This window comes from Opisthorchis viverrini (assembly GCF_000715545.1).
Source record: "Opisthorchis viverrini unplaced genomic scaffold opera_v5_8, whole genome shotgun sequence".
Classification (NCBI taxonomy): domain Eukaryota; kingdom Metazoa; phylum Platyhelminthes; class Trematoda; order Opisthorchiida; family Opisthorchiidae; genus Opisthorchis; species Opisthorchis viverrini.
The window spans coordinates 151624-175795 of NW_008751664.1; the positions used below are offsets into that span (position 1 = coordinate 151624).

General features: G+C 42.2%; 1 protein-coding gene across 1 annotated transcript in view; it reads right to left on the reverse strand.

The window, feature by feature from the left end:
• T265_00771 (hypothetical protein) overlaps positions 1–14746 on the reverse strand; it is a gene marked incomplete at both ends in the record, with an annotated part of 35385 nt that extends 20639 nt beyond the window's left edge. The window contains 3 exons of the mRNA XM_009164643.1: positions 5003–5059; positions 11791–11990; positions 14704–14746. Coding sequence (XP_009162907.1) covers positions 5003–5059; positions 11791–11990; positions 14704–14746 — 300 coding nt within the window. The remainder of the gene's footprint in view (positions 1–5002; positions 5060–11790; positions 11991–14703) is intronic.
• Positions 14747–24172: the final 9426 nt, after the last annotated feature.

A 24172-nucleotide genomic window follows, 5' to 3' on the forward strand; every position in this document is an offset into this window, starting at 1 on the left:
AGGAGAAGATGGGTGTCTAGGTTTTGTAAATAAGATGCAATTAGAGTTTTGCTGTCCTGTTCAATAGTCTGTAAGGGGTCAGTTGGCATCTCTTAATAAATGGCTCCACAGCGAAGGCCTTCTTCGTTTCACTAGTAGTGAGAAAAGAAAGACATGTCACGTCAATAGGTCGATTATGGTGCACAGATGCAAAGAGATTTCATATAAGAAATGACGGGTGAGTGACAGCTCAACAACTTCTAAGCTGTCCTTCAGACTGGCGTGAAAAGGATGCTTGCAGATGGGTTCGAGGCAAAGGCCTTCTTTCTTTCGTGGGTAGCGAGATCCACGGCTATTACTTCAAGGCTAAAAAGCTGCTTACAAAAGCACTGCATAAATACGAACAACAAATGAGTAATAGTAATAAGTATTAATAGCAATATTCTGTTCTATTCTATTATTCTATTTTATGGTCCATGAGAAATGCCTTTCTGTAAATCATGTTCTTTGGCAAATACAAATCGAACTGAAAATTAATGCAGGTGGGCCTACTTTCTCTAGTAGTTTTAATCCTGCATTATATCCTTACTTTGGGGCAAATCTCGGACTTAATAATGTTCTTTTGCTGTTCCAGAAACCATGTCAACCATGTAAACTTTTCATCCTAAAGAATATCTAATATGGCCGATCAGTCGTCCTCGTTTAGATTCGTCTATTTGCATTGTGGCCCCTAAGACTGTGCTAAGCTTCATGGCGTTGACAGCAACGGAGCACGCAAAGTTTCGCTGTTCGTTCATTCTGCCTTCATACACTGTTTTTGGTTTGAGTGTTTAATGAAATTGCCCACATCCTTCGTTTCGCAAGAACTCAATAGGTTGTTAATGCACTGTTCTTCAACACAGGGTCGCGTAATTGGTCACATTTGGTCCACTGTAGAAACCTAATTGATCCAAACTTGATTACCATTCAACATGTTTCCAATATAGATGTAATGTGGGTTGCAACTCACCGGGAACACCATGGGGTCTTTGGTTTTAGTGTTGTGTGATCTAAACCAGCATGGCTCTTGTAGGTAACAGTTGCGAAGCAATCTGGAAGCTACAAACTAACGGCACACCCAGTCAATTATTTGATCACATAAGTGACAGATCATATGTAATCGATTGGTTGACTCACAAACAATCGTTTCTGAAGCATCTGCCCCCCTTTGGACACATCTGATTACAAACGTTGGTCACGAACATGAAAGAGCAATGCCCGTCATATCCCACACAAAATGAGCCAAACTTTACATATCACGAGACCATGTGAATTGTGGCGTTGTGTGGTTATTTTATGATGGGTTGTAGGTGTTTACAAGACTTCTGAATTTCGAGTCCACGCCACTTTTGTCTGAACAGCTGTTCTTCAATTCTGGCGTAATTTTTCTGATGAATTCACATAGATATAAGTTTTGCTCTCATCAGAGCTCACTAGCAGCAAATATCCTCGGTCATGCAGAGGTTTGAACCTCGGATATCTGACCTGAGGAGCAAGCGTGTTGTTCTGATGACAGCGAAAATAGAATATACTGCCCCAACCTTTTGTGTGGGCTAATCCCGAATAGTTAGGACAACTGTTCAGAAGAATGTTTTATGAACGCGAAGTTTTTGTGCACCTATACACTCCTTGTTTTCGCATGATTAAACGCACCTGAGTGAACTCGTGACTTCTGTTTGCAAGAATCAGACTTCTTGTAATGTGGCTAGTTAACCCATCTTCTGACAGGAAATTCGGTAAAACATCTGGCAAACCACTTATAGTCGCTGTGCTATTCTTCAGAAGCATGAACTGATGTAAACCAAGCGCGTTTCCACTCAGTATCCTTTTACTCTATAAAAGGTATCTTTATTTATTATAGCAATCGAACACCTCAAAACCAGGAGTTGTGGATTCCCCGTTATAGATATCCGTTGCGTTAGCTAGTGTAGTCTTATTTGGTGGACTTGTTGATTGAGTTCCTTTCACAGAGTGAAGAATAGAAGGACGAAAATTAACGTTTCATACCACATAAAAGCAGCCAAATGATTTAAATGGGTATACACAGAACCGTGTAGTAGTCTCAATGGTTTCTGGTTGTGTGTTCCAAATCAATAACTTCCATGACGGTAGAAACATGATCTGTCTCGGATAAGTACTTAAACTCACCCGATGGGAGGGAAGAATTTAAATAGGTACCGATCAGAAAACATTTACCCGCCCCTTATCTAGCCTAGAGATGGTATATCACCGCCTTTAAATGAGGGATCTCGAGTATGTCAAGAAAGAATCAAAATAAATGCCTGAATCTCTCGGCTGAGTCACGCCAGTCAGACAATTAAACCGATTAACAAAAAGTTTGAATCATCCGTACGACCATCCGGGTTAAAGAGGCTCACACAGTGGTTTATGAAATTCATTTCATTCCATGGACTCCTGATCTGTCTTGACTCATTATTTTTAACGAATCAAAATGTAGAAAAATAGTAGTACTCTGCAACCTAGTTCTTATTTTTTTCCACGAGATAATGCACAGTGAAATAACTGGGATACTCCTTTGAGCGGACATTCAGGTGTTGTGAAAAACGCATGACTGCTTTTGTTATCCTCCCCGTTAGCAAACCTATCAGGGTGTGATATTTGATATGCCGCTTTGTTTTTGCCATTAAAAGTGCACAAATTCAAAGTTTGGTCACCTCACCACATGTATGCTAAATGAAATTCCACTCCCGATGTTTGGGGTTATCGTTCATTCCTTAATTAGTTCTTTTCATTACAACACTTTGAATCGAGTAGTTTTCCACTAGACTTTAAAACAATTGTTGGGGAGCACTGTTCTTTTGATTCAGTCATATAAAAGTCACACTGACTTAATTTAATTTGAGAAATAATCACAAACAGTATTTCATTTGACTGAAGACGTTAGCTGTGTGGGAAATATCAACAGCTCATGCATGAAAGGCTCAGCTCAAGGGTCGGGATGAGATTGGAGTGCAATAAAATTAGTCCCAGCTTTTGTTCAGTCTAACAACCTTATCAGCCGAAAATTCATGTGCCGGTTTTGATGGAAAAAGTGAAAATTTAATAAATGATTCAAATAGTGCTGTCAAATCTCTTCAGAGCCTTAAATCTGGAGGCGGCGAAAACGGTTGTGTTGGGATTAACTGCATACATAATGAGATGGGAATGTTTGACCAGTTCAAATTCTCTCAAATTCGTAACGAGTTTAAAGAAATTTATGGCTGAGTATGACAACTCTGAATTGCTTCCCGAGTAAACCTGTGTGTCTTCCACTACCCGACTACTTGTTGAATATTGACAACTGTCGTCAAACCTTCCATTAATCACCCCATGTGGTTATTTAGAGGGGGACATATGAGATGACTCGAAAAAGTACTTCTGATTATGGAAACAACGATGTTCGAATGAAATGTATCAGTGGTTGAGATGAATCGTTTTCATTTATCTTAATGAGCTTGTCGATTTTGGTTCACACATACATACTGGATTACTAGGAAGGATAATAGGAGCTTTCAAAATGATGGACATTCAATAATACATTCGGTAATAACAACGGTAGGTGACAAATTACTTAGCTCATTATGTCCACAATGGATGCGCTCGGCTAGAAAGTTCTATCAGTCAGACATGCAATGTCGATTTATTCGCCCAGCTTCACATCTGAATTGTAATAAGATTGTAAACCTACGTGACAAAAAAACCAGCGACAAATTGGACGTACAGCTTGTTCTTTGAGCACAATGGAATATGACCGGAAACAATTTACTTTAAAGCAAACGAAAAAAGGCCTAACTTGTCCGCGAGAAAAAAGGAATAGGCACTTGTTCATTAGTTCCCTCAGTGTGCAGCGTACTTTTAATGGGATTTTGACTTCGACAACGCAACTGTATGGTCTTGGAAATGACAGCGCTTTACCTCGCACATTACTGGGAACAAACTTCTGCCTTTTCTGGGGATCCTGAACTTTCCACCGCTTCTCAAGTTGTCTTAACTTTGAAACGACCTCTTGTGACCAAAAAATCAATCAGTGCACCAGTCACTGGTCCAAACAGGAAGACTGTTCGTAAGAATTGACGGGTGTGATCTCACTGGCAAAGATCACATCCACACAGGCAGAGAGCTGAGTGAACCACAATGAATCAAATAATGCACACAGATAATGGTGGTATTGAGACCACAGGGTGATAAACGGAACTTGTAGGATGTGGTACCTCCAGACGAAGTTCAATTGAGCAAAACGAAGTTTGTTGCAGATTTCAGTGCCTACCTGCGTGAACACCTAATGTGGATGTTTGCATTTCAAAAAATTCTTTCATTATTTTTGCCACTTTACATTGCCGAAATGTTGCAAATTGCAACGGACGGAGGGTGATGCACAAAGATGCTCACAGATATTAGTCAGGTGCGTTAATATAGCAGGGCTTTGTCCCAGGACCCTTATTAAATTTTGCACATCATCACTTGAGCCCTTCTTTGAGTCACGGTGGGGTAATAAGTATCGGACTCACCTACCGAATGTTCATTAAACAGTATATGGTGGAAAAAGGTTTGTGCCAAACGATAATTACTGCATCAGTTTAATCCAGAGTTTTTTCCCACTTACACTACATCATGCATCCCAATTTGGTTGGAGTAGCACTCAATTGGAGATGGTGTACGTTGCACTTATCCTGCGAACATAAGTCAGTTGCAGCTCAAGAAGAAACACATCTAACTGAAACTTTCATTTTAGTAAAGAACTTTTTCTCATGCGTGTATAATATGCTCATACATTATTCAAAATCAAGCTCAGCTGTTCTGATCCTATGAGGCAATCTGCGGTGGAATGAATTTATTAACTTTCTGTGACCCGAAATCCACAGCCTGCGAGTGCGAATTTGAAACTGTTTATGGAATAACTGTCATATTGCATGCTGAGTATGGTGACCTACTGATTTCCCACCCTGAATGTGAATTCAACTCACGACAAACTGTTGTGACACACCCGCAGCCGCTTGCTTATTTTTGGAGTTGTCCCTGGTACATCCCCCAACAAAGTACTCTGAAACTTGAATATCAAATCGGAAAGTGAAATGCACACACTTGCGCACCGATTTGTTTATTTTGCGGGAAGCTCAATTGAATCCCAGTTGAATCTGAAGTTTATGATATTCTTCAACCGATTATGCCACGCAAGAAGGGTGAGACGGATCTTGAGCTGTCGAAGAGATTTCAGCAAACTTGTGAGATCAAATATCCTTCTGTTTATCTGAGCATGGTTCACTTTTGATTCTTTATTCAATAACACCTTTTAGCAATGTCGTGAAATGTAGCTAGCTCGGGTGCGCTGTTTGGTTGTTGGTCTGTTCGCGGGGCTTGGCAGTTGGATTGCAAACGTTTCATCACTGCACCGACGATGTCACCTCGACCAACAATCAAACACCTTTTAATTTACATGCTAATCTAATAATTGTTTCTTTGACTCTCGGCTTCCAAGAGTGGGTCTTCCGAGCTTGTTAGTGTAGCACTTTTCTAAGAGGAGTACTAATAGATGAAAAATACCGGAAAGGTGGACGCATAACTTAGTTTGGGGAATTCGAAGTCTCCTCATCGCCTACAACCTACAAACATTTAAAGATATATATATATGCGTTCGAAAAAGAAAATGTCTACATTAAATTGGTTCTTTATTGACGAATTCGTTTCAGTATGATCCACTTATTACCATATAATGATACGTAATTTGCTGTCTGTTCCCCCTTTTGGAGGGGCAATTTCAAGTGTAAACAACAAAATTTTGCGACTGTCATTTCGCTCGTGGTACTGCAAAATTGATGAGTAGCATAAATTAAGAATGTAGATGGTGCACTGCTTGTGCAGTTTTCAGTGCTAATTTATGATATTTGACTTGGATTTTTCTTGGTGGAAACGCAGAAAAGTTAAATTTTGTGGGGCAGACAAGAAGGCCTCTCACATGGAACTCCTTTAGGTTGCCTGATTTCCTGTTTGCCTTGACTAACATACCAAAAATATGCGGTCCACGGGTTTCCAAGTTAAGTCCCATTCCCCACTAAGGAAGGCACTGAGTAATATCAGCATTCTGTAGTGTGGTCACAAGTTCCCAAGTACGCTCTTTTCCCTGGACAATTTGTTATTTTGCTAACACATCCTCCTATAAATGACGAAATGGAGATACTTGTGGCCTATGACGGATTTTCGCGGCAGCTGATTTGGGTGAACTGCATTAAAGATTGCTTTTATTGTGACCAATGGCTTCCAAGCTTGTTGACGACTGTAGCTTCAAGTAATATGGACAAGTATAATTCTTCAAAAATCAGATGAAGGGCTGCTTGGCTATGGATGGACCATCTTTGGAAGAGAGCAAAAGCCCACCTAATCAATATAACGTAAGTTGATGGAGACTTCACAAGGTACTACATGACTAAATGGGTCTAGCTATCAGAACAAATGGATTGAATTCGGTACCTTTTGAAACAAGGCGAATGCATTTGCATATCAAACAGAAGATTCATTTTTGGGATTCAATATTTTTCTGTTACTTGGATCAAATGAAATTTTCCAAGTACGATACCATATTTTGGTGCCACCGACCTAGGATGTTGGGTTACCATTTCCGTCATTGTCATTCTTTTCAACACGAAGCTTGGTCTTTTTCTAACGCCTTTTGTCTGCACAAGAATGAGTCACCTTCCTGATAAATCGATTTGCAGCCATAAATGTACGGTAGGGGGGAGGGGACATTTATAAGTGTGATACATATGATTACCTGGAGAATTAGAATTTCAGGAGACACTCATATCTGCTGTGGCTATATATATATATATATATATACATCTTTACACTTACTAAGTGTAAAGTGATCGGTTAACTAAAGCTCCCTATAATCACTGGTAAAAACTGCACCCTCTGCTTCTGCCTTACAACCAACAGTCCTTTGTGATGTCTGGTTATCTACATAGTCAATTGTGTGTGAAAGGTATACGGTTTGTACGAACAAATTTTACGCAGCTTTATCTTTTTCGGGGCAGACAATTGTTACGCCAAGTCGGTAGCACCCAATTCGTTCCATTATTGGTTTTCATGTTACAAGGTTAACATTCTGCACGTAGTATCCACTAGACCAGTTGTCGTGCACGAAAAAGTACATGTAAAAACTGATTTTACGCGACGATGCTTGAGGTTGAGGCTCATTCGAAATGCGAAATAAACTCATTTGCGAACAAATTTGGTTTTGCTGGAGACTCATCTGGGATCCAGGTGAATCTCTCATTTATGATGTTTCTAAGCTGCTGAGTATACTGAATCAGGCCGTCTCATGTTTCAGTTGGTACGATATTCTAAATGTCGCGATACATGTATAGACCTAGCCAGCTCACGACCGGTTTTGTCCTCCTTAGAAACTTCATAAAGGAGAGATTCAACTGAGTTTCGAATGAAGCTCTCACAAAATCGAATTTGCTTGAAAATAAGTGCATTCCGTTAAATTGGTTCACTTTGGGTTCAATTAAAACATAAGGTTGACGGAAATTCGGGGGCTGCGCCTGCTCCAGGAGGGCAAAACCGGTTGTTGACTGTCGAAAAATTTTCAGAAACCTTATGAATAGTGTATTACGACTCATTCGAAGTGATTACGATTACCAAGCTAGCATCAGAATACAAGTGATGAACACACTTCATTAAGATGTCATAAAGATAACAAAGCTGACAGAAACGGGGACATACCTGGAATATGGCTTTATTAGCAAACGGGCGACAATACAGAAAGGCGTAGAATCGATAGAACAGGGGAAAATGACCAATATTAAAAATCAATCGGTATGTACAGGGGAATTTGCGACGACATAAATGAGCGAGAAATAGATGAATGAAACATCACGCAATTCGAGAACGCGCGAATAGCCACACCCTTAAGGGTAATCAGTTCAAACACGGATCTTACTTCTGGTTTGACGGTTTTAAAAAGCACATGCAGTCCGTCGCTGATTAAGGAAATGAAATGAGTGAAGTCACGGATTTGGATGGCGATTAACTAATTTTGACTCCGGGGAGCGTCCGAAGCGCGGTTGCAGTAAAGGTTTTTTTGATTGCTGCGTCAATAAGGGCGCAGAATAATCACCAGCACCGGGAAGAATTTGTGGCTCGTGTAATGTTCTCCCATGGGATATGATTTATCTATCTTCAAAACTCTGATAATGTTTATGCAAGCCAACCGGCTGCGTATTACTTTGAAGCGTAATCGCAATGGATGATAATCCCCCAGTCGTCCGTTCATTTTCATAAATAAGGGGTGAAATTATTCAATTGTAGGGCTTGGGATTTACCCATCATCAAGAAGAGACAGGATCTCAAAGAAATCGGACTGTTCGTGCACATCCATATCCCGATGAACTATGCTGGAGAGCGTACGTTTGACAATCACAGAGCATATTTCACAAGGTTTGGTAAATGGATGGAGGCCCACGTAACACAGTTTTCTGGCCTTCCAGGTTTGGGTTTAGAATGTGTGACGTAGGTTTTAAGTTGTTGCTGGATGGTCTGTTGGTTTCAAATCAACCATCACTGCCAGGAAGTTTGTCAGCTGGCCTTGGTGGAGGACACTAATTTTCCTAACCTCTAGGCATGGGGGCCCTGGAAGTACTTCAGCCACGTATAACCATCAATTGCACACTCGGAAATAACTTCATACCATATCGGCCGTCGGCCGGTGTCACCTACTGGATCTCCTTACTTGTCGCATACAGCAGGGTGGGTAAACGAAAACAAGCCACTGCTGATGCCTCCCTTCTTCCTCTTTCCCATATCCATTCTGCTTCCCCTCCTTGTGGCATTGCTGCTAATATACATGTAGGCCCATTCTTAAGGTCTGAAAGACCTGCTCACTGTCCACTGCTATGAACTGCAATATCTACGATTGACTCGGCCGCCACGACTGCAGACACTTCGAAATCACCCTTCAAGCCAAGATACTCAGTTCATCTGACAGTCGTTAACATTCAGGCTCTGAAACAAGCTAGACAACAGGCTGCTATTTCACGTGCGCTGGAATCACCTTCCACTGATGTATGTTGTTTGTTTGAAGCGAAGTCTAAGAACCCGAATGAGGTCGTTAAATTAACCTCCCTCCAGTTTCCTGTTGATTGCGGTTGCGAATCTCTGGTGATCTGGAAGTCGCTTCGGCTGGTTTTGTCAAAGTTGGCATTGTTCTAAGTCACCAAGTGACCTCGCTTAACCGGAATGAGTAGAAAGTAGTGTTACTTTTCTAGAAATAAACATGTGCAGTGGGTGTGACGGTCGCGGAAGAATTAGTTCGACCCCCATCGTAATCATATTCTGCCGTCGCTTATTTAACGTAATCTTACAGATGCGCGTGAAGATGGGCTCCCAGAAGAACAAGAGGGAATCTAGTCGGAAGGGGGCTATGTGGACTATACTTTCATAATTTGTCAAGTGTTAGAGCAATGACATGGGCCGTAAAATATTTGTTTGTTTGCCCCTGTTGACATGCTAATTGTTCTCAAGAAGCTTTCGCAAGTTCGTGAATATCATGTGCGGTTTGCATTCACATACTTTTGGTCGCAGAGGATGTATCAGGAGTTCTCCAAAAGCTCCGATACAGGCGGCGATGCCCAGTAAAGAGATAAATTTTATTGTTCACTTACGTTAACGATATAATAAAGCGAGAGGGTCGAAAATCCCGGTATTCAGACCTCCCCGGGTGGGCTCCTTGTCGACCAGGAATATACAGACAGTATTGTTTTCATTTTTGAAAAAATTTCTGGTAGCGTATGCATTAGTTAAAAAGGTTACCGACTTCATCTGCATACTTGGCGTCCGCAAGTGCGAAGTCAGGCTGCGGCACCAGCGGCCTTTGAATATGCCTCTGAGGACTAAAGTTTTGACACTATAGGTTGTGGGACACATCACGTACCTTAAAGCTGCATTAACTCTGACGGTAGTGTGACAGACAATCCCGCCGCACGAATCTTGTCGAGTCAAAAAAGCATTCCACTGGGTCTCAAGTATTGGGCTATAACGCAGGCCTTACTGATATACGGCTGAAAAACTTGACGGTTTTGGGTGGAGGATTCAAGACAATATCAGATCTTGGTCGTTTTTATCCAAAAACTTCGGCGAATCCACAATAAGGCTATCGGGACACGGGTCTTTAAAGTCAAACACCACTCATAAGTTTGCTGAAATCTCTTCGAGAGCCCGCGACAGGTTTCGCCCCTTTTGGGGCGAGAAACTCACCTGAAACCCAGCTGAATTTATCGTTTATGATGTTCGTAAGCAACTGAATATGCTGCACCAGGTCACCTCATGTTCCAGTTGGTACGACATCCGAGATATCGCGATACATGTAAAGACGCCATACACTACTCTTATGGTTGCTTAAAAACACCATGAACGAAGTATTCAGCTGGGTTTCAGGTGAGTCACTTGTCAAGACCAAACTGAAATGCAAATGAGCATAGTTGTCGAAACCTATCCAATTTGGGTTCAAGTAGAACATACGGTTGAGAGAACCACGAGGATTGCCTCTGTCCAATGAGCACCCAGAAGGGTTAAACCACTTGTAAGCTCTTGAAGAGTTTCCAACACCCTTGTGAGTGGTGTGTTGCGTCTGTAATGTATCACAACATACCGAAAGTCGTACCAACTGAAGCACGAGGTGGACTGGTGCGGCACATTCATCTTCTTGGAAACATCATAAACGACAGACTCAGCTGGGTTCCAGGTAAGCATCCTGTCAAAATCAAACTGGTATGCAAATGAGTGTATTTTGCTAGGAACGGGTTTTTGGTGAAGCGTAGGATATTACACTCAAATAATGAGCCCATTATTGTCTGCTAGAGTGGATGGGCCATGGGTTACTCATACCGATTTATCAGCCGACATGACAAGCGTGGTTTCGCTTACCTAATTCGGAGTGACGAGTACCTGGAGGTGGGCAGAATGTGACATGATCGAAGGGAATGATGGTGCTGTTCGTCTGCTAAGATGGATTCTACGTGACCCTTGCTGTGTTTGTTTGGAAGCACTGATAGAGAGGGCTTGCTGATGGGCGTTTTTTCTGCCAGTTTTATACCGATCGTCTGAATGAGTGTTAAGGGGTAGACACCTCGGGTGTTTTTTGTAGACTAGCTCTTGGTCCTCCACCCTCTCCCATTGATTTCTTATTTCCGTTATAAGCTTTAATATAAGCAAACTGATACGCTCGTAGGGCATTGAAACATCAGTGTTCGCATCTGGTGTTGCTGCAAACAATGATGTAATGAGCATTTGCATGATACGTGTGAAACGGTTGAGAAGCTAACCGTCGGACAAATGTTAGGGTCAAAATTACGGACCAAGCTGTGTGCATTATTTTGGAGTTCCCTCTGATTAGTTTTAATTTGTTTGATGCCGTTATACGATCTACTCCGTTCCCCTATCAACAGCGATGATAAACTAATGGATGAAAATTTGCCATTATGTCTAAATGGATCTTTAGTAACTTACATGCGAACAGCTTTCTCCTATCTTTCCTGAGATTTGTGAGAAGTAAATACAAACATAAGAGTAAAATTTTCGGCACCGAACAGGGTGAGTATGTTATCAACGCAGTCCACAGCTTTACTGTTTTTCTCACGTTACTTTTAACTTTTAAGGAACGATTTTGGCCTTGGGATATGATATACGTAGTGCACCATCAACTAACCCAACTTTCTAGAAGCCCTTTCAGTTCACGACCAAAGACGAGTTATAGTGCAGTCACAGAAATAGAGTTACCAAATTGTCGTCGAATTTGATCTCATCATACTTGCAAAAAACAGGTACTGTGCATTCTTGAAATCCTGCCAAAAGCGGATAGTTGATAATTAAAGCGTGGTCTTCCGCAGTACTAGGAAGGAACGAAAATATAGTTAGGATGCCAGTCAGCTGATTCCAGAGTAACCGGAAGTTCTGAATATGCAGATTCTTTATGGAATCTGAGGTTAAAATAAGATAATCATTTAGCTGCAAAACCCTTTCGGTGTCTAGCTACCATTTTACCCAAAGGAAGCACGAGGGCTGGGATACTGCCAAGTTTCCCAACCCTAGACAGGAGAAGTCCAAATGCAGAGGTCGAGTTTGAACCACAGAACTTTCTGTCGGTAAATTCGCGTTCTAACAACTGAGCCATCTCCCCACTAAGCCATCTCTCTGGGCCATCTGAGGGTAGCGGTTTGGTAGCTCGATAAAAAGAGCACACGCATTTTCCTACCCGGAACATTTTTTTCTTTGAGGAGGAGGCTTTGAGAACATCCTATACAACTGCAGTATACGTGAAGCTATATAATGGAAAGTGGGCTGAGAAGTTCCAGAATGTTTCCTATAGATAATTCAAAACTTTTGCCACTAAAGAGGATATTGTTAGCTCACGTTGTTAGTATGTCGGTAAGACCGATCCCTCTGATTACAGAAGGCCAGTTTTAGGGCGTAAGTTGTCTTGTGCATGGACATCTGAACCGCAGCTAAGCAGTTACTCCCAAAATATTACATTAGACAGTCATATGGCGATGGGCGTATTTGCAGTGTTTTGCACGTTCATGTCACATGAGTACTGTCCTGCAACGTTAAAATGATAAAGTCTATTAATCTTGAGAGAACAGAGGAAGAAACGTGTCAGATATGCTATCATGATGATAAGATTTAGAAGCAGTGCACCCATGGACTGCGTAGTTAAATATTGGTTACAGGGTCAGGTGATAGGATGAAAAAATGACAAAAAATGTAGGCACAAAAATGGACTTCCGATTTGAAAATGTGTTAGTTATCAACAGCTTTTTTGCACATAATATGAGACTAAAAAAGGTGCACTGTCACTGCCTCAGCAGTGATAAGATTTCATCTGTGAGTGTGTTCAAACCGTCACGAGGTTTAGGACGCAATCACTGTCACTTAGGATGTTTACTGGTAGCAGATTTCAGATAACGTAACTCTACTCTATCATGCCTCTTCGGTACATGTTCTGCTACTGGTGTTTCAAAGTGCATGTTTTTTCGGACGATGTTCCGAGCCCTGCGGATAAAGCTAATCTGGTAGATCTGACGAACATGGCAACTGGGCCATTTTAGGCCGGGCTAGGTTGTATGTAGTTTGTTGCGAAACGACTGATTGGGCAGTATTGGAAATACTTTCTTTTTGAATTGCAAGGGGTAAAGTCATGGTATATTTGGACATCTAAACTTCTTGTGTAATTTTGTTGGCTATGATAACATGATAAGGCCTGAGGGAGCGCGAATGTTCTCCTGTCAGTGTGGCTGACCTGAAGATACCATCCACTGTTCTGCGTAGCGAGGAGCACCACAAGAAATGCCATTTTATCGTTCTGTTCAACTTCCACTGTAACTGCTAATTGGCTGTCTACGTTGCTGAACATAAGACAGTTTCTTCTGTTAGGTTGTTGTCAAAAGAGTGGCAAATATATTATCAACACATCATCTCTATGACAGCAGTATCCTCCAAGCGTTCTTACCCAAAATGGTCCTTAGTGTGTCCACGAGCACTGGTCCCAACGGTCTTCCGTTTGCGGCATTATTCATCTGTTCATATCTTATACTGCGAGCAAAGCTGCACTACGTCTGTAGGTTTAAGATCTCAGACAGACCGTCTAGTGGATGTCCACAGTATAGGCCAGCTTGCCCAGCAAAATTATAAACAATATCTGCCACTTCACTAAAGAGAACGTCCCTGATAACAGACTGAGCGTAAAGCGAAGTCACTACCTTTCTACTGCTGTTGCTACTGTACTAAATACACAGATTGGAGTGTCCTCGGGACTAAGTAACAGGAAGCGCGCAGAGGTCAAGGTCAAAGATAGTCTTTGTGACGGCCGATAGATGGAGGTTACAAAGCGCACAGTCAAACAACATGTGAACGTCAATGCATAGGTAAAACTTTGATCAGAATCGAAGATCATCCTCCATTACCAGTAAGTACATAAACATTCATGTGATTACTCAACGCACTACTGACGCAACACATCACTCCACATTATGGGAGAGACTCATGAGGTCACGTCTGTAATATAGTTATAATCTCTGCGAAACCCATAGAACAAGTGTAGAATGTTTTCGACGGACACTTTTAGTCGGTTGGCAGTGATTTTACCTTAGGCTGCAATTCCCTCTCTATTCTTGCTAGGTGGCGATGATCCCGTTTGATGCCTCCTCATCGTTAACGGAGATTCCCCAATCTTCCTGTAGTCTAAAGTTCATGGGAGAAACGAAAGTTTTGTTGCACTCCTATGTATTGCTTATTTAGGCGGCTTAGCAAGGTAGATGGAGTGAAAAAGTGCTCACTTCAAATCTGAAAGTTGTTTGCTGTGACTTGTCAACAATTCGTCCATCCCATTCAGTGTTGGACTTAACCACGCCAGTCATGTAAACAAAAAGAAGGAACAGGGTTGTTCGAAAGTGATTGGTTGATTTCTACAGGCTGTCTGATCAGCGCATGAAGCTTCTGAATTTGCAAGTGGCCGGTGAATTATTTCACTACAAACTGATTCTCCTCTGGATTATTATCATGTTTGAACCTCTGAGTATCAGAAAGGCTACGATTCATTTTCCATGGGTTGATTGTACCTGATCGTCTGGTTTGAAATTTACATCACATAGGTGAGATATCAGCACCTGAGACCTATGAGAACCCTCAACATACCTACGCGGGGTGCCTCAAAAATGTACCCTTTGAGACCCAGCATTATTATGAACAATTCAACTTGCCAGAAAGCTGCAGGTTGGTTGGTTGGTTAGACTCTCTGACCCAGTATGCAAAAGCTTATATCTTCAATATCTTCCACTATCTCCCTCTAAACTGGCAAAAAGTCTGAGTCACATCGTGGCGAATCCCTGGTAAGTAATTTCCATTACCGTGGATTCATTTCTTACCAATGTGCCCATCGAGGACACAGTTTAATTTTCACGCGACTTCATACACCGACATAATATGATTCTGAGGCTTCATGCCGCTCGCATTGGTGACCTGATTTTACTCTAAACAAACAATTTTTGATAATTCACATTCACATCACTGTTGTTTGAACAGTCGTCCTTCTTTCCTGGCGCAATTATTCTGGTGAATCCACACCAAAGAGGGGGGGAAGCACTGGACTCGAGTTTCGCTCTCATTAGAGCTGCATATCCAATGGTCGTGCCAGGGTTTGAACTACGGGCAACTGACATGGGAGGCGAAAGTGTTACCACTATTCCATCAGTGTACGTTGGAAGCATCTGATTCGTCACGTCGCTCATGTTCACGCATGAGCGATGTGATTGGTACGCCCGACACATCATTGATACGACGACCCAGTAACTGTCTTGGTTGTGACGATCGATTAGCCCGTTTGTCAGGACTTCCCAGCCAGGTAGGGCCACGACGATTGAAACCCGCTGGACAACTTTTGCTGATGCATGTTGTGGGGTTTGCGGAATGTGTATTGTTCACACTTTAGATTGGAATATTAGAGACAAGCACGTAAACAAGTTGGTGGTATTGCTGTGAGCGATCGTTTAGGCCCAACATTAGTGGAATCTCTATGGACGACTGAACAAAAGTCTTCTAATAAAAACTTCGAAATTATCCTTGTTTAGGCAGGTTGGTAACGTTAGTAATGAAACTGTGTTTTCAACCCCTTTAGGAACCTCTAATTAAACCCATATTAATCTCCTGACATGTGAGTGCTAATCAAGTGGCAGCCTAATTTCCTTGGATGAGTCTAGTTGTAAACGTACCGACAGACTCTGCAGCACCGTGTCTGATGCAAGAACATGTACAGCGTTCGGTATTCACAGTTCCAAAATCACACCACAGTAGCTCACGGACGCAGGCTGGAAAAGAATTTATTCTCCTGAGCGAAAAGACAATTTGGTTCGCAGTAACTTGAGAAAGATAAGAAACTTTCCAAAGGAGCTCTGTTGAAGCGAGCGTTAGTGAGGTTAGCGGTAGCGCCAGAACAAAAACAACCCCGTTTATTCAGTCATTGAGAAAGACACACCTCTTCCTTCAATTCAAAGGTACCCACGTGAATCCTGTACTAAGACGCAAACTCACTTATGGTTTAGAGAATGCTTAGGTAATAGCCAACCGATAATTTTCTCTGCACGATTGTCGGCCTAATCTATCCACTTCTCATGTCAGACTCGCCTACAGCTGCGGACCCGCTTACATCGGTATAATATCTCCACTTGGGGATGACATAACACACTTTCACTGGTCTTTGTTCGCCATTTATCGATTAACATCCCCATGTTTTATTTTGCAGTCGTTGACTTTGAATCATTGATTTAGTTTCCAATGCCACGTTGCCACGTAGCAAAACAGTCTGTGAACGTATTAGCTTTCAGATTCCTGGTTTGTAGAGACTTTGTCTTCGGTGATAATTGGGAATGATAAGACAGACAAGAACAACGTTCGACAATACACTAAGGAGGACCTTATTCCTAGTCATAAGCTGGGCAAGTTTTCTGCTGTTTTTCTAAATTCTAAATTCTAAATTTCCCGAGGCAGTCACACCTCGTATCTCGTGGTAAGATTGAGCAAACTTAGAAATTCCAGATAAAGGTTAAAAATAACTTAAGAACATTTTCTTTACTTGAATAATGGGGCCGAGGAACTAGAATGAATAATATTAGAGATCTTGAATAATGTAATTTATTTTCCTTAATATGCTATGAGTAACATTTCTGCAACGCGTATTTCATCACCAAGACTCGGTTGGGCTAAAAATTAACGGGCATATATGCTCTCAACTAAGCCATACAAACGAATGCGTGATTGGACAAAGTATAGCGTAGAGCCCCTCGGTTTTGACTAACGTTACAGAAGAAGGCACAGGTTGTTTTCAAACCATTAGATTTTACCAATGTGTTATATGATGATAGTGTGAGGTGATTTGAAAAGCTTCATTTGAGAATACATCATGTAAGTGAAATCAATCACTGGTGAAAAGCCAAGAAGCAATTTACGACTGTTTCGTCCGTTTTGGTAATCGTCACTGTGTGCATGAAAGGCATTTAGGTGTTCAAACTGCAAGACCAGCAGTTCACGGGTTCTAAACTCCTTTGAGTTTCGTGAGATGTGCACTGCCTATGATCCCACTAAGGATGAAACGCCTGCGAAACTTTTTCAGCATAGACGATTAGTTCAACTTATGGGAAGGAATCCCTATTGGAAAGTATGCTGTGTGCTGATGTATGGAGCTCTACCACCAACTGGATTCATTACCTCAGAGAACGTTTCTCAATCATGTTTAGTACTCTGGCTTTAGCGATACACTTTCTTATCTTCTGCTGTATAACTTTGGTATTAAATTACGCCGGTTCAGATCATACTGAATAGTACAATCGGACAAGTTCACGGGCTTCCGACGTTTCGCTTCAGCAACATTAGAACCATCTATCTTCCGTCATATATAGTGGGAAATAGCAACAAAACAGTGGAACAGAGTCAACCTTATGGCGGGTCAATCAGATCCGGTTCTTAAGCCCAAGACAACCTGAGAGCTTGTGTCCGAGTCTTTTGTGCACACTAGCTGGGTCGGTATTGATTTATCAACATGAGCCCACTGAGAGCTAACATTTTTTGAGTTGGCGTTGCACAGTATAATGGTGAATGCGGTGCTGGGATCATTTCTGTGTCCAGTGTTTGGCGGTGGATGAGGTATGTCTCTTGGTCGATCAATTAGAAACCTGGTTCAGAAAATAGGGGAATGTTCTGAGACATGTTCATATAAGCTCCTATCTGTTTTGTCAAGGTATGTTTCGCATGTGAGTTGGTAAACGAAGTGTGAAACAGGGAGATTGGTTACAGTAAGTGGCGTACATCGGAGGTTGACTTTCTTCGTTGACAAGAGCGGGATTATTTGAGAGGTTGTAAACCCACCAACGATTACAGCACGTAACTTTTGCCGTACGGATTTGGTTAGGTGACCACCCGTGAACTGCAGTCTTATAAAAGCCTGTCCTTTCTACTATGTAATCAGGACCGCAGCTGTGCGGGGCATAACAGCAACAGGCAATTTCTGTTGGAATTAAAGTCTGTGAGTCACTTTATCGGCCGACTTGTATACATGGAGTAAAGTAGCTTAAATTATTCAGATCTATTCTCCATAAAACTGGGGCTCCCAGAAGAGCTGTGATGGGAAAAAATCCAATTGGCATTTCAGCAACTTGTTTCACTGAAAAGGGCACACACTGACAGGAATAACATTCCTTTGAGATTAGATGTTAGTTTGCGCGCAAACAGAACCGTTGAAGCTTTAACCATATTCCGAAGAAGTAAGTTATAAGTTTTTTTTTCAGGGCAAGCAAGAACCGAATGTAGATTGGCAAATGAAAAGGGTAATTAAATCTATTAAGAGCCTTGTGTCCTGAAGGTTGAGAATACATTGAAAAGACAGAAAGCGCATTTTAACTACTGTTATTCACAACTTTCGCAAATGATCCCTTCCTCGTTTTGGTCTCCCCTACAAGTCATTGTTCCAATGTCTTCCAACAGATTCTCAACAAAGACTGAGATGAGCTGATAACGACTTCACACTCCAAAGCACACTTTAAATGGCCTTGCACTGCAACGTAAACATATCTGATGCAAATAATTAATTGTCAGCGCTCCGATTCACGGACAAGATAGAAAATTCCCGTAAATGGACACGGCTGTGCAAAATAGTTCATTTCCCTAAAAGCCTCATAGATTAACTTGTCGGATGAAGCGGCATAATGATTCCCCAGTCGAAAAACTGACGGTTTGTTTGAGAATTCCAAGCCAAAGCGAGCAAAGTAGTAGTGAATTAGCTTCTAAAAATTTCGTTTTGGACAGTCCTTTCCTACAAACTAAAATGCTAGAATATTCCAATGCCTGCACCAGGTTGAAACCTGGCTGCATGTTGAGGGTTTGACAAAAGACTATTTTCAATTTGCCGACTGTAAAACACTGTTGTCTAATTGAAAAGATCTGATGACCTACTTTTAGTCCTGTTTGCTGCATTTCATCGGCCTGCTGTATTTCTTTGGTTTGTTAATTCAAGGTAGTTCCAAATGATTTTGAATACTTAGGTGCTGTAGATCAGAGCCTTATAGTGTGCATTTATAGAAATTGATTGCGAACAAAAGGTTAGCCATATGGACGAAACTTACATGACCGGAATGTGGGGTAATTCATCCTCCTGGATGAGGTGCACTCCGAAATTTTCTGTTGAACTACTCCATTTAATCTTCTTTTGCTGACCACCTAAATGGCAATCAAAAATGTGAGCTACCTATTCGATAAGTATCATTTAGTCATATACACAGAGACAGCTCCGTCATGGAGAAATTGAACTTTACCCTGACAGCTTGCAGGTTTGAGCCCTGAACTGCGCAGTCTTCTGGTCCTCCAGGTTGGGGGTTGGGACACGTAGTTTCTTGAACGTGGCGACAAAATGTAGTCTCACGTCATAACCCGCTAATTTGCTGTCGGCTTTTGAGCTAAAGGCCAAAACGGCAGTCGCATGATTTAAACAGGCGTGTCGCCTTGCTTGCTGTGCAAAGCAGGGCAACCAAGCGAAAAAATTCATTCTGACGCCGGATTTCCTTCTGTTTTAAATAACTTTCCCTTTCTCTTACACATATTCCGTTAGTAGTACTCTTCTTGTAGGCTCATCGTTTGGGACTGAGGAACCGAATCGCCTTGCGTCGGGTTTGCATGTCAACCAGCCTCGACAACCAAAGGCATCTCAAAAGCAGAAGTCGGGGCTGGAAGTCGGGTTTATCTGTCTGCTTATAGTAAATTAGCACTTTGAGAAAACTGCATAATCGACTGCTTAGTACAGCAAACTGGACCTTCTCGACATCTACGTGTGATACTCCTCAGAGATAAGAATTAATGATTCGAACGTAGCCACCATGCTGACTGTTCTTCCAATGCCAAATCACTCCCCGTTTTTCAACTCTGAGGATCTGCAGCTACCTACAGCAGATTGTACAGAATAGGGGCGTTCTAATTCACCGGACTTAAGTATGTTTCCTATGTTGGATATTACTTGGTAGTCACCTTTTTGAGGTGACGGAAAGTTTGGCGTTATAGTTCATCATCGAACCCATTTATCGAAATTATCTTGCTGCCCTCTAATTGCGTGCCAACTACGGACCTATGTTGATCACGTTGTCGTCAGCTACTGATGGAATGGGTCACTAACTGTCTACCACTCCCTTTTGTGTGGATTTTGACCGCACGCTGGCTCGGAGTAGCTTTTCTGGGCCTCGAAGGAAACGGACAACTCCTTTAACCACTGAGACCCTGGAAGATCTCCAAGTTGAGTGAATTTATAAAAGTCTTCCTCTAAACTCTCTTTTAACTATTTTTCTGCGGGATGTCAGTTGGTACTAGCATGAGAACTCTACGTCTTTGCACAAATTCGGGGGCTCCTACGCGGCATGGCATTGGATATCAGAGAGAACAGTGGCGCTACTTGAATCTCGGAGAAATGCTCCCACTGGTTTGAAACCAAATTTGGTTTAGCGAATTGGTAGCCTTCAAGCAAAATTGTGGAACTTGGGGACAAAGAATTCTAAGATATGCAGACTGCAGGGAATTCCATCAGATTAACTCTAGTGGTTCAGGTGACTATTTCGTGAGCCACCTGTGAGCAAAGCCACCAAGAATTAAATTGGCTCAACCATTTCCAATAAGGACGGACGTCCCAGTATCAGGAGAGGGTATTTTGAACTACAATTATTGTACCACCTGTTGCCATCCAGTCAGGTCTTTCAGCTACTCTAGAATCATGGAGGATGGACTTGAAAACCACCACAGTCTCGCAGGCTGACGACTGCGAACCTCTCGAACACCACTGAACTCCCGCTAAGGGGGACTTCCCCGCCTTATTGCACAGGGTCTTCAGTCAGCACCTGTCTGGTCTATTCACGTCTATTAAAGGAAGCTGGTTCAAGACAACTGGAAAAAATCGATAATTGCGCATGTTTTCAAAAAAGGGTCTGTTAGTGAATTACAAAGAAATTACAAAGTAATTACATAGAGATTGACATGACCATAGTCGTAACGGGAATTGTGATGTCATTTGCCCCTTGTTGTCTTACGGCGGTCCATGAAGCACTGACTGAAAGAGCAAGAGAGACTCCGGCCTGGTGGGCCTTGCGCTGAATAAACCACAATCCGTTAGGTGCTGGAACAATGTCATACGTATAAGCGGTCTACACTTTTGGTGCCCCTGGATTTTTAAAGCGAATTTAGCTCTGTTGATCAACCTATTCCCTTCAACACAAATGCTCAGCCCATAAGTCCCGTTGAACACTTTTGACTTGCCAACCTTTCCGATAGGAAGGAAGAGAGGCCAAGTGAGCATATAGTTATTGGGACACAAGGTGAACCTGGCTACCACTTAATTACTTGATGGTGAAGCCTTTACAGAACTTCTATCATTGTGTCATTTCCAAAAGAAAAAATGTAATAGGCGAGCAGCGCTCAGTCATATGTATACGCACACAGGTGTGCTGACACATTCGTGTGCTGAAGTGCACCATCAGTCCATAACCCATGTCGTGCACTTATCGGCCACGTGTTTTTATCCACGTAGCCAAACAACTATTATTCATTTCAGAAGGGCTTGGCAATCAGTATTTTTTTATTTGGGTAAAGTTTCACTTTTGACACGAAAGCTCCATCAGGCCATCTGCCTTCAAATCCGGCCAAATTGGTGACCTGTTCACTTGGTCTGATGAAGTTTTTGTGTCAAAAGCGAAATGTTGCCCACATAAAAATCTACCGATTGTTTACCAAGCCCTTCTGGAACAGTGACTTAGCAATCGGTTCCAAACTTCTTCCAATTGAGCGAAAACAATTATTCATTCCTATTCACGTAAGTGCATCCAGTCACCTGCCGGCCTACTTTCTCAACTGTAAAGTGCCCCAACAGTAAGTAATCCAAAGCAAGTTGGTCAAATTATGCTTCTCTGCATCCGAGGTTTGCCCACAGAAGCAGTCAAGTACCATAAAGGAAACTACTCGCAAGGTTGCTGAAAACTCTTCGACAGCCCACGACCGGTTTTGACCTTATTGGCGCTCAGGTAATTAATTACCTGTGGACATTTCCTTAGCATTGTGCCAAACCTTCAGTTCGTCCAACCCACTTAGCATGCATCACTTCGGCAGTCGTAGGTAAGTGGGTGCAATGGGAGCACGAGGAAAACTTGCCTCACTACCCATCGGCGCTTCACAACTGATATAGGACAGGAGTGCTGATGCAATGCGCCTGCAACTTCCCCCATGCAGATAGTTCCACAGCCTCATATTTTTAGTGATGACAGTATCGTCATCACATCTGTTGCGAGTTGTTTGCAACTGGGTCATTTAGCTTACAGTAACGAGGCACAGTTGGTCTCGAAATGTGCCATGCCTACATACGTGACATTCTGTGAAGTGTCCCTGTCTCAAATGACGTCTGGGGTATAGAGCAGTGTTCAACCGAATGGAACTTGTTAAACAAATCGCTCTGCGCTGTGCAATCTCAAGATTGTCCAGGTCGATTTTGTTTTTACCTCAGCCACCGCTGCCTTACGGATAAGTACTTTAGTCAAAAGCCTAAGTTGAGGACCTTACGGGCCATTGCTGAAGTCTCCTTCGTCACTCTTTCACACATTCGTTCTTCTCCCTCTCAATCCATTACATTTGGAGCCCCGGACGTTCGTGCTCTGAAACAAGCTGAACAACAGACTGCTCGTGCATATACTTGAGACCCGCCTTCTATTTATGTGTGCTGTTTGTCTGAATCGAGAGTTGAAAACCCAAGTATGCTTGTTAAACTGACCGCCAAGTCGGTTTTCGCTTGCTTTTGGTTGTGCGCCTTAGAGGATCCGGAAGCCGCTGCGTCTGTTTCTGCCGTAGTTCGTGTCTTTTAAGCCATCAAGGTTTTCTGGTTGAATGTTTGTTCACTGATAGTCAACTCTATGTTGTTTGTCTGGAGACATCTGTGAGCTTATCCCGTTAACGCGCGAAGAATTAATGCCTGTTCATCGTGTCTGTCTACGCCCCAATAGGACGCTCAGGAGACGGTGGTAGTCTACCCACTGACCAACCATGGATCAGTGCCTTTGTGTGTTACATGGCCGCTCCCCGGTGTGGAGGTGCGCAAACTCTCACATTACGTTAAGATCCAGGATCCTCCTAACGAAAGAACGCACCCAGCGCTGCAGGCTAGGGCGGCTGAGAATGTGTTACACAAGCAGACCACAGGTCTAAGTGCCTAGTTCATACTGGCTGTGCATTACAGATGGAGAGAATTTGACATGAAAGAAGGGAATTAAGATTATCGCATAATGTATGCGAGCTGTTTGTGTTCCACTTCCTAGTTGTAGTTGATGTGGCTATCCATGTAGTTTGCTTGGGACTGTGGATGATATGGAGGCTAAATGATGTCAATGACGTTCATGCCACCATTTTCTAACCAGATTGTGGGAGATATTGACGTCTCAGACGATTGTGGAGAGTTAAACTTAAGCCACCCTATGTGGCGTATTATCTTATCTAATTGCCGGAAACATCTCAATTATGATTTTATTCACTTCTTTTGAACTATCTATCTAAGAGATTCGCAATCAAGCCTATATTTCTATACACGTTAGATGCATGTGTGATACGGTTCATCTTTGGAGTTGCATAATGCGATTCTCCATTTAACCGACTTAGCGTTTATAATCTACCCATATATGATATTCTATTTACAGTGGAATATGAGGACTGCAGAAACTTCTGCCGGTTATACGTTAAAATGGTGTCTTTGCAAAATGTTTTATTTAAAAAATAACTACAAGGAAATACATGCATGAGCCGGTGGAGGTTATGCAACAAATGCGCACAGACACTCGGCAATCTCATTTTCGCACACCAAAAATGCAATATGGAGCGGCATCATGCAAATTACGTGGGCGGCGTCAGCGGTGTTTTGGACGCACTGCGACAAAGATTCGAGCGGAAATCTTGGGAATGACGTACATATACGTAGCTGAACTGATTATCGGCACAAAAACGGAATAATTTATCCTGTGATATTAAAAATATTATATCACGCAATGATGTGAATATGCTTCACATGAAGCTTCTGGTCCTTTGTACAATCGACCATTTTCAGCCATGT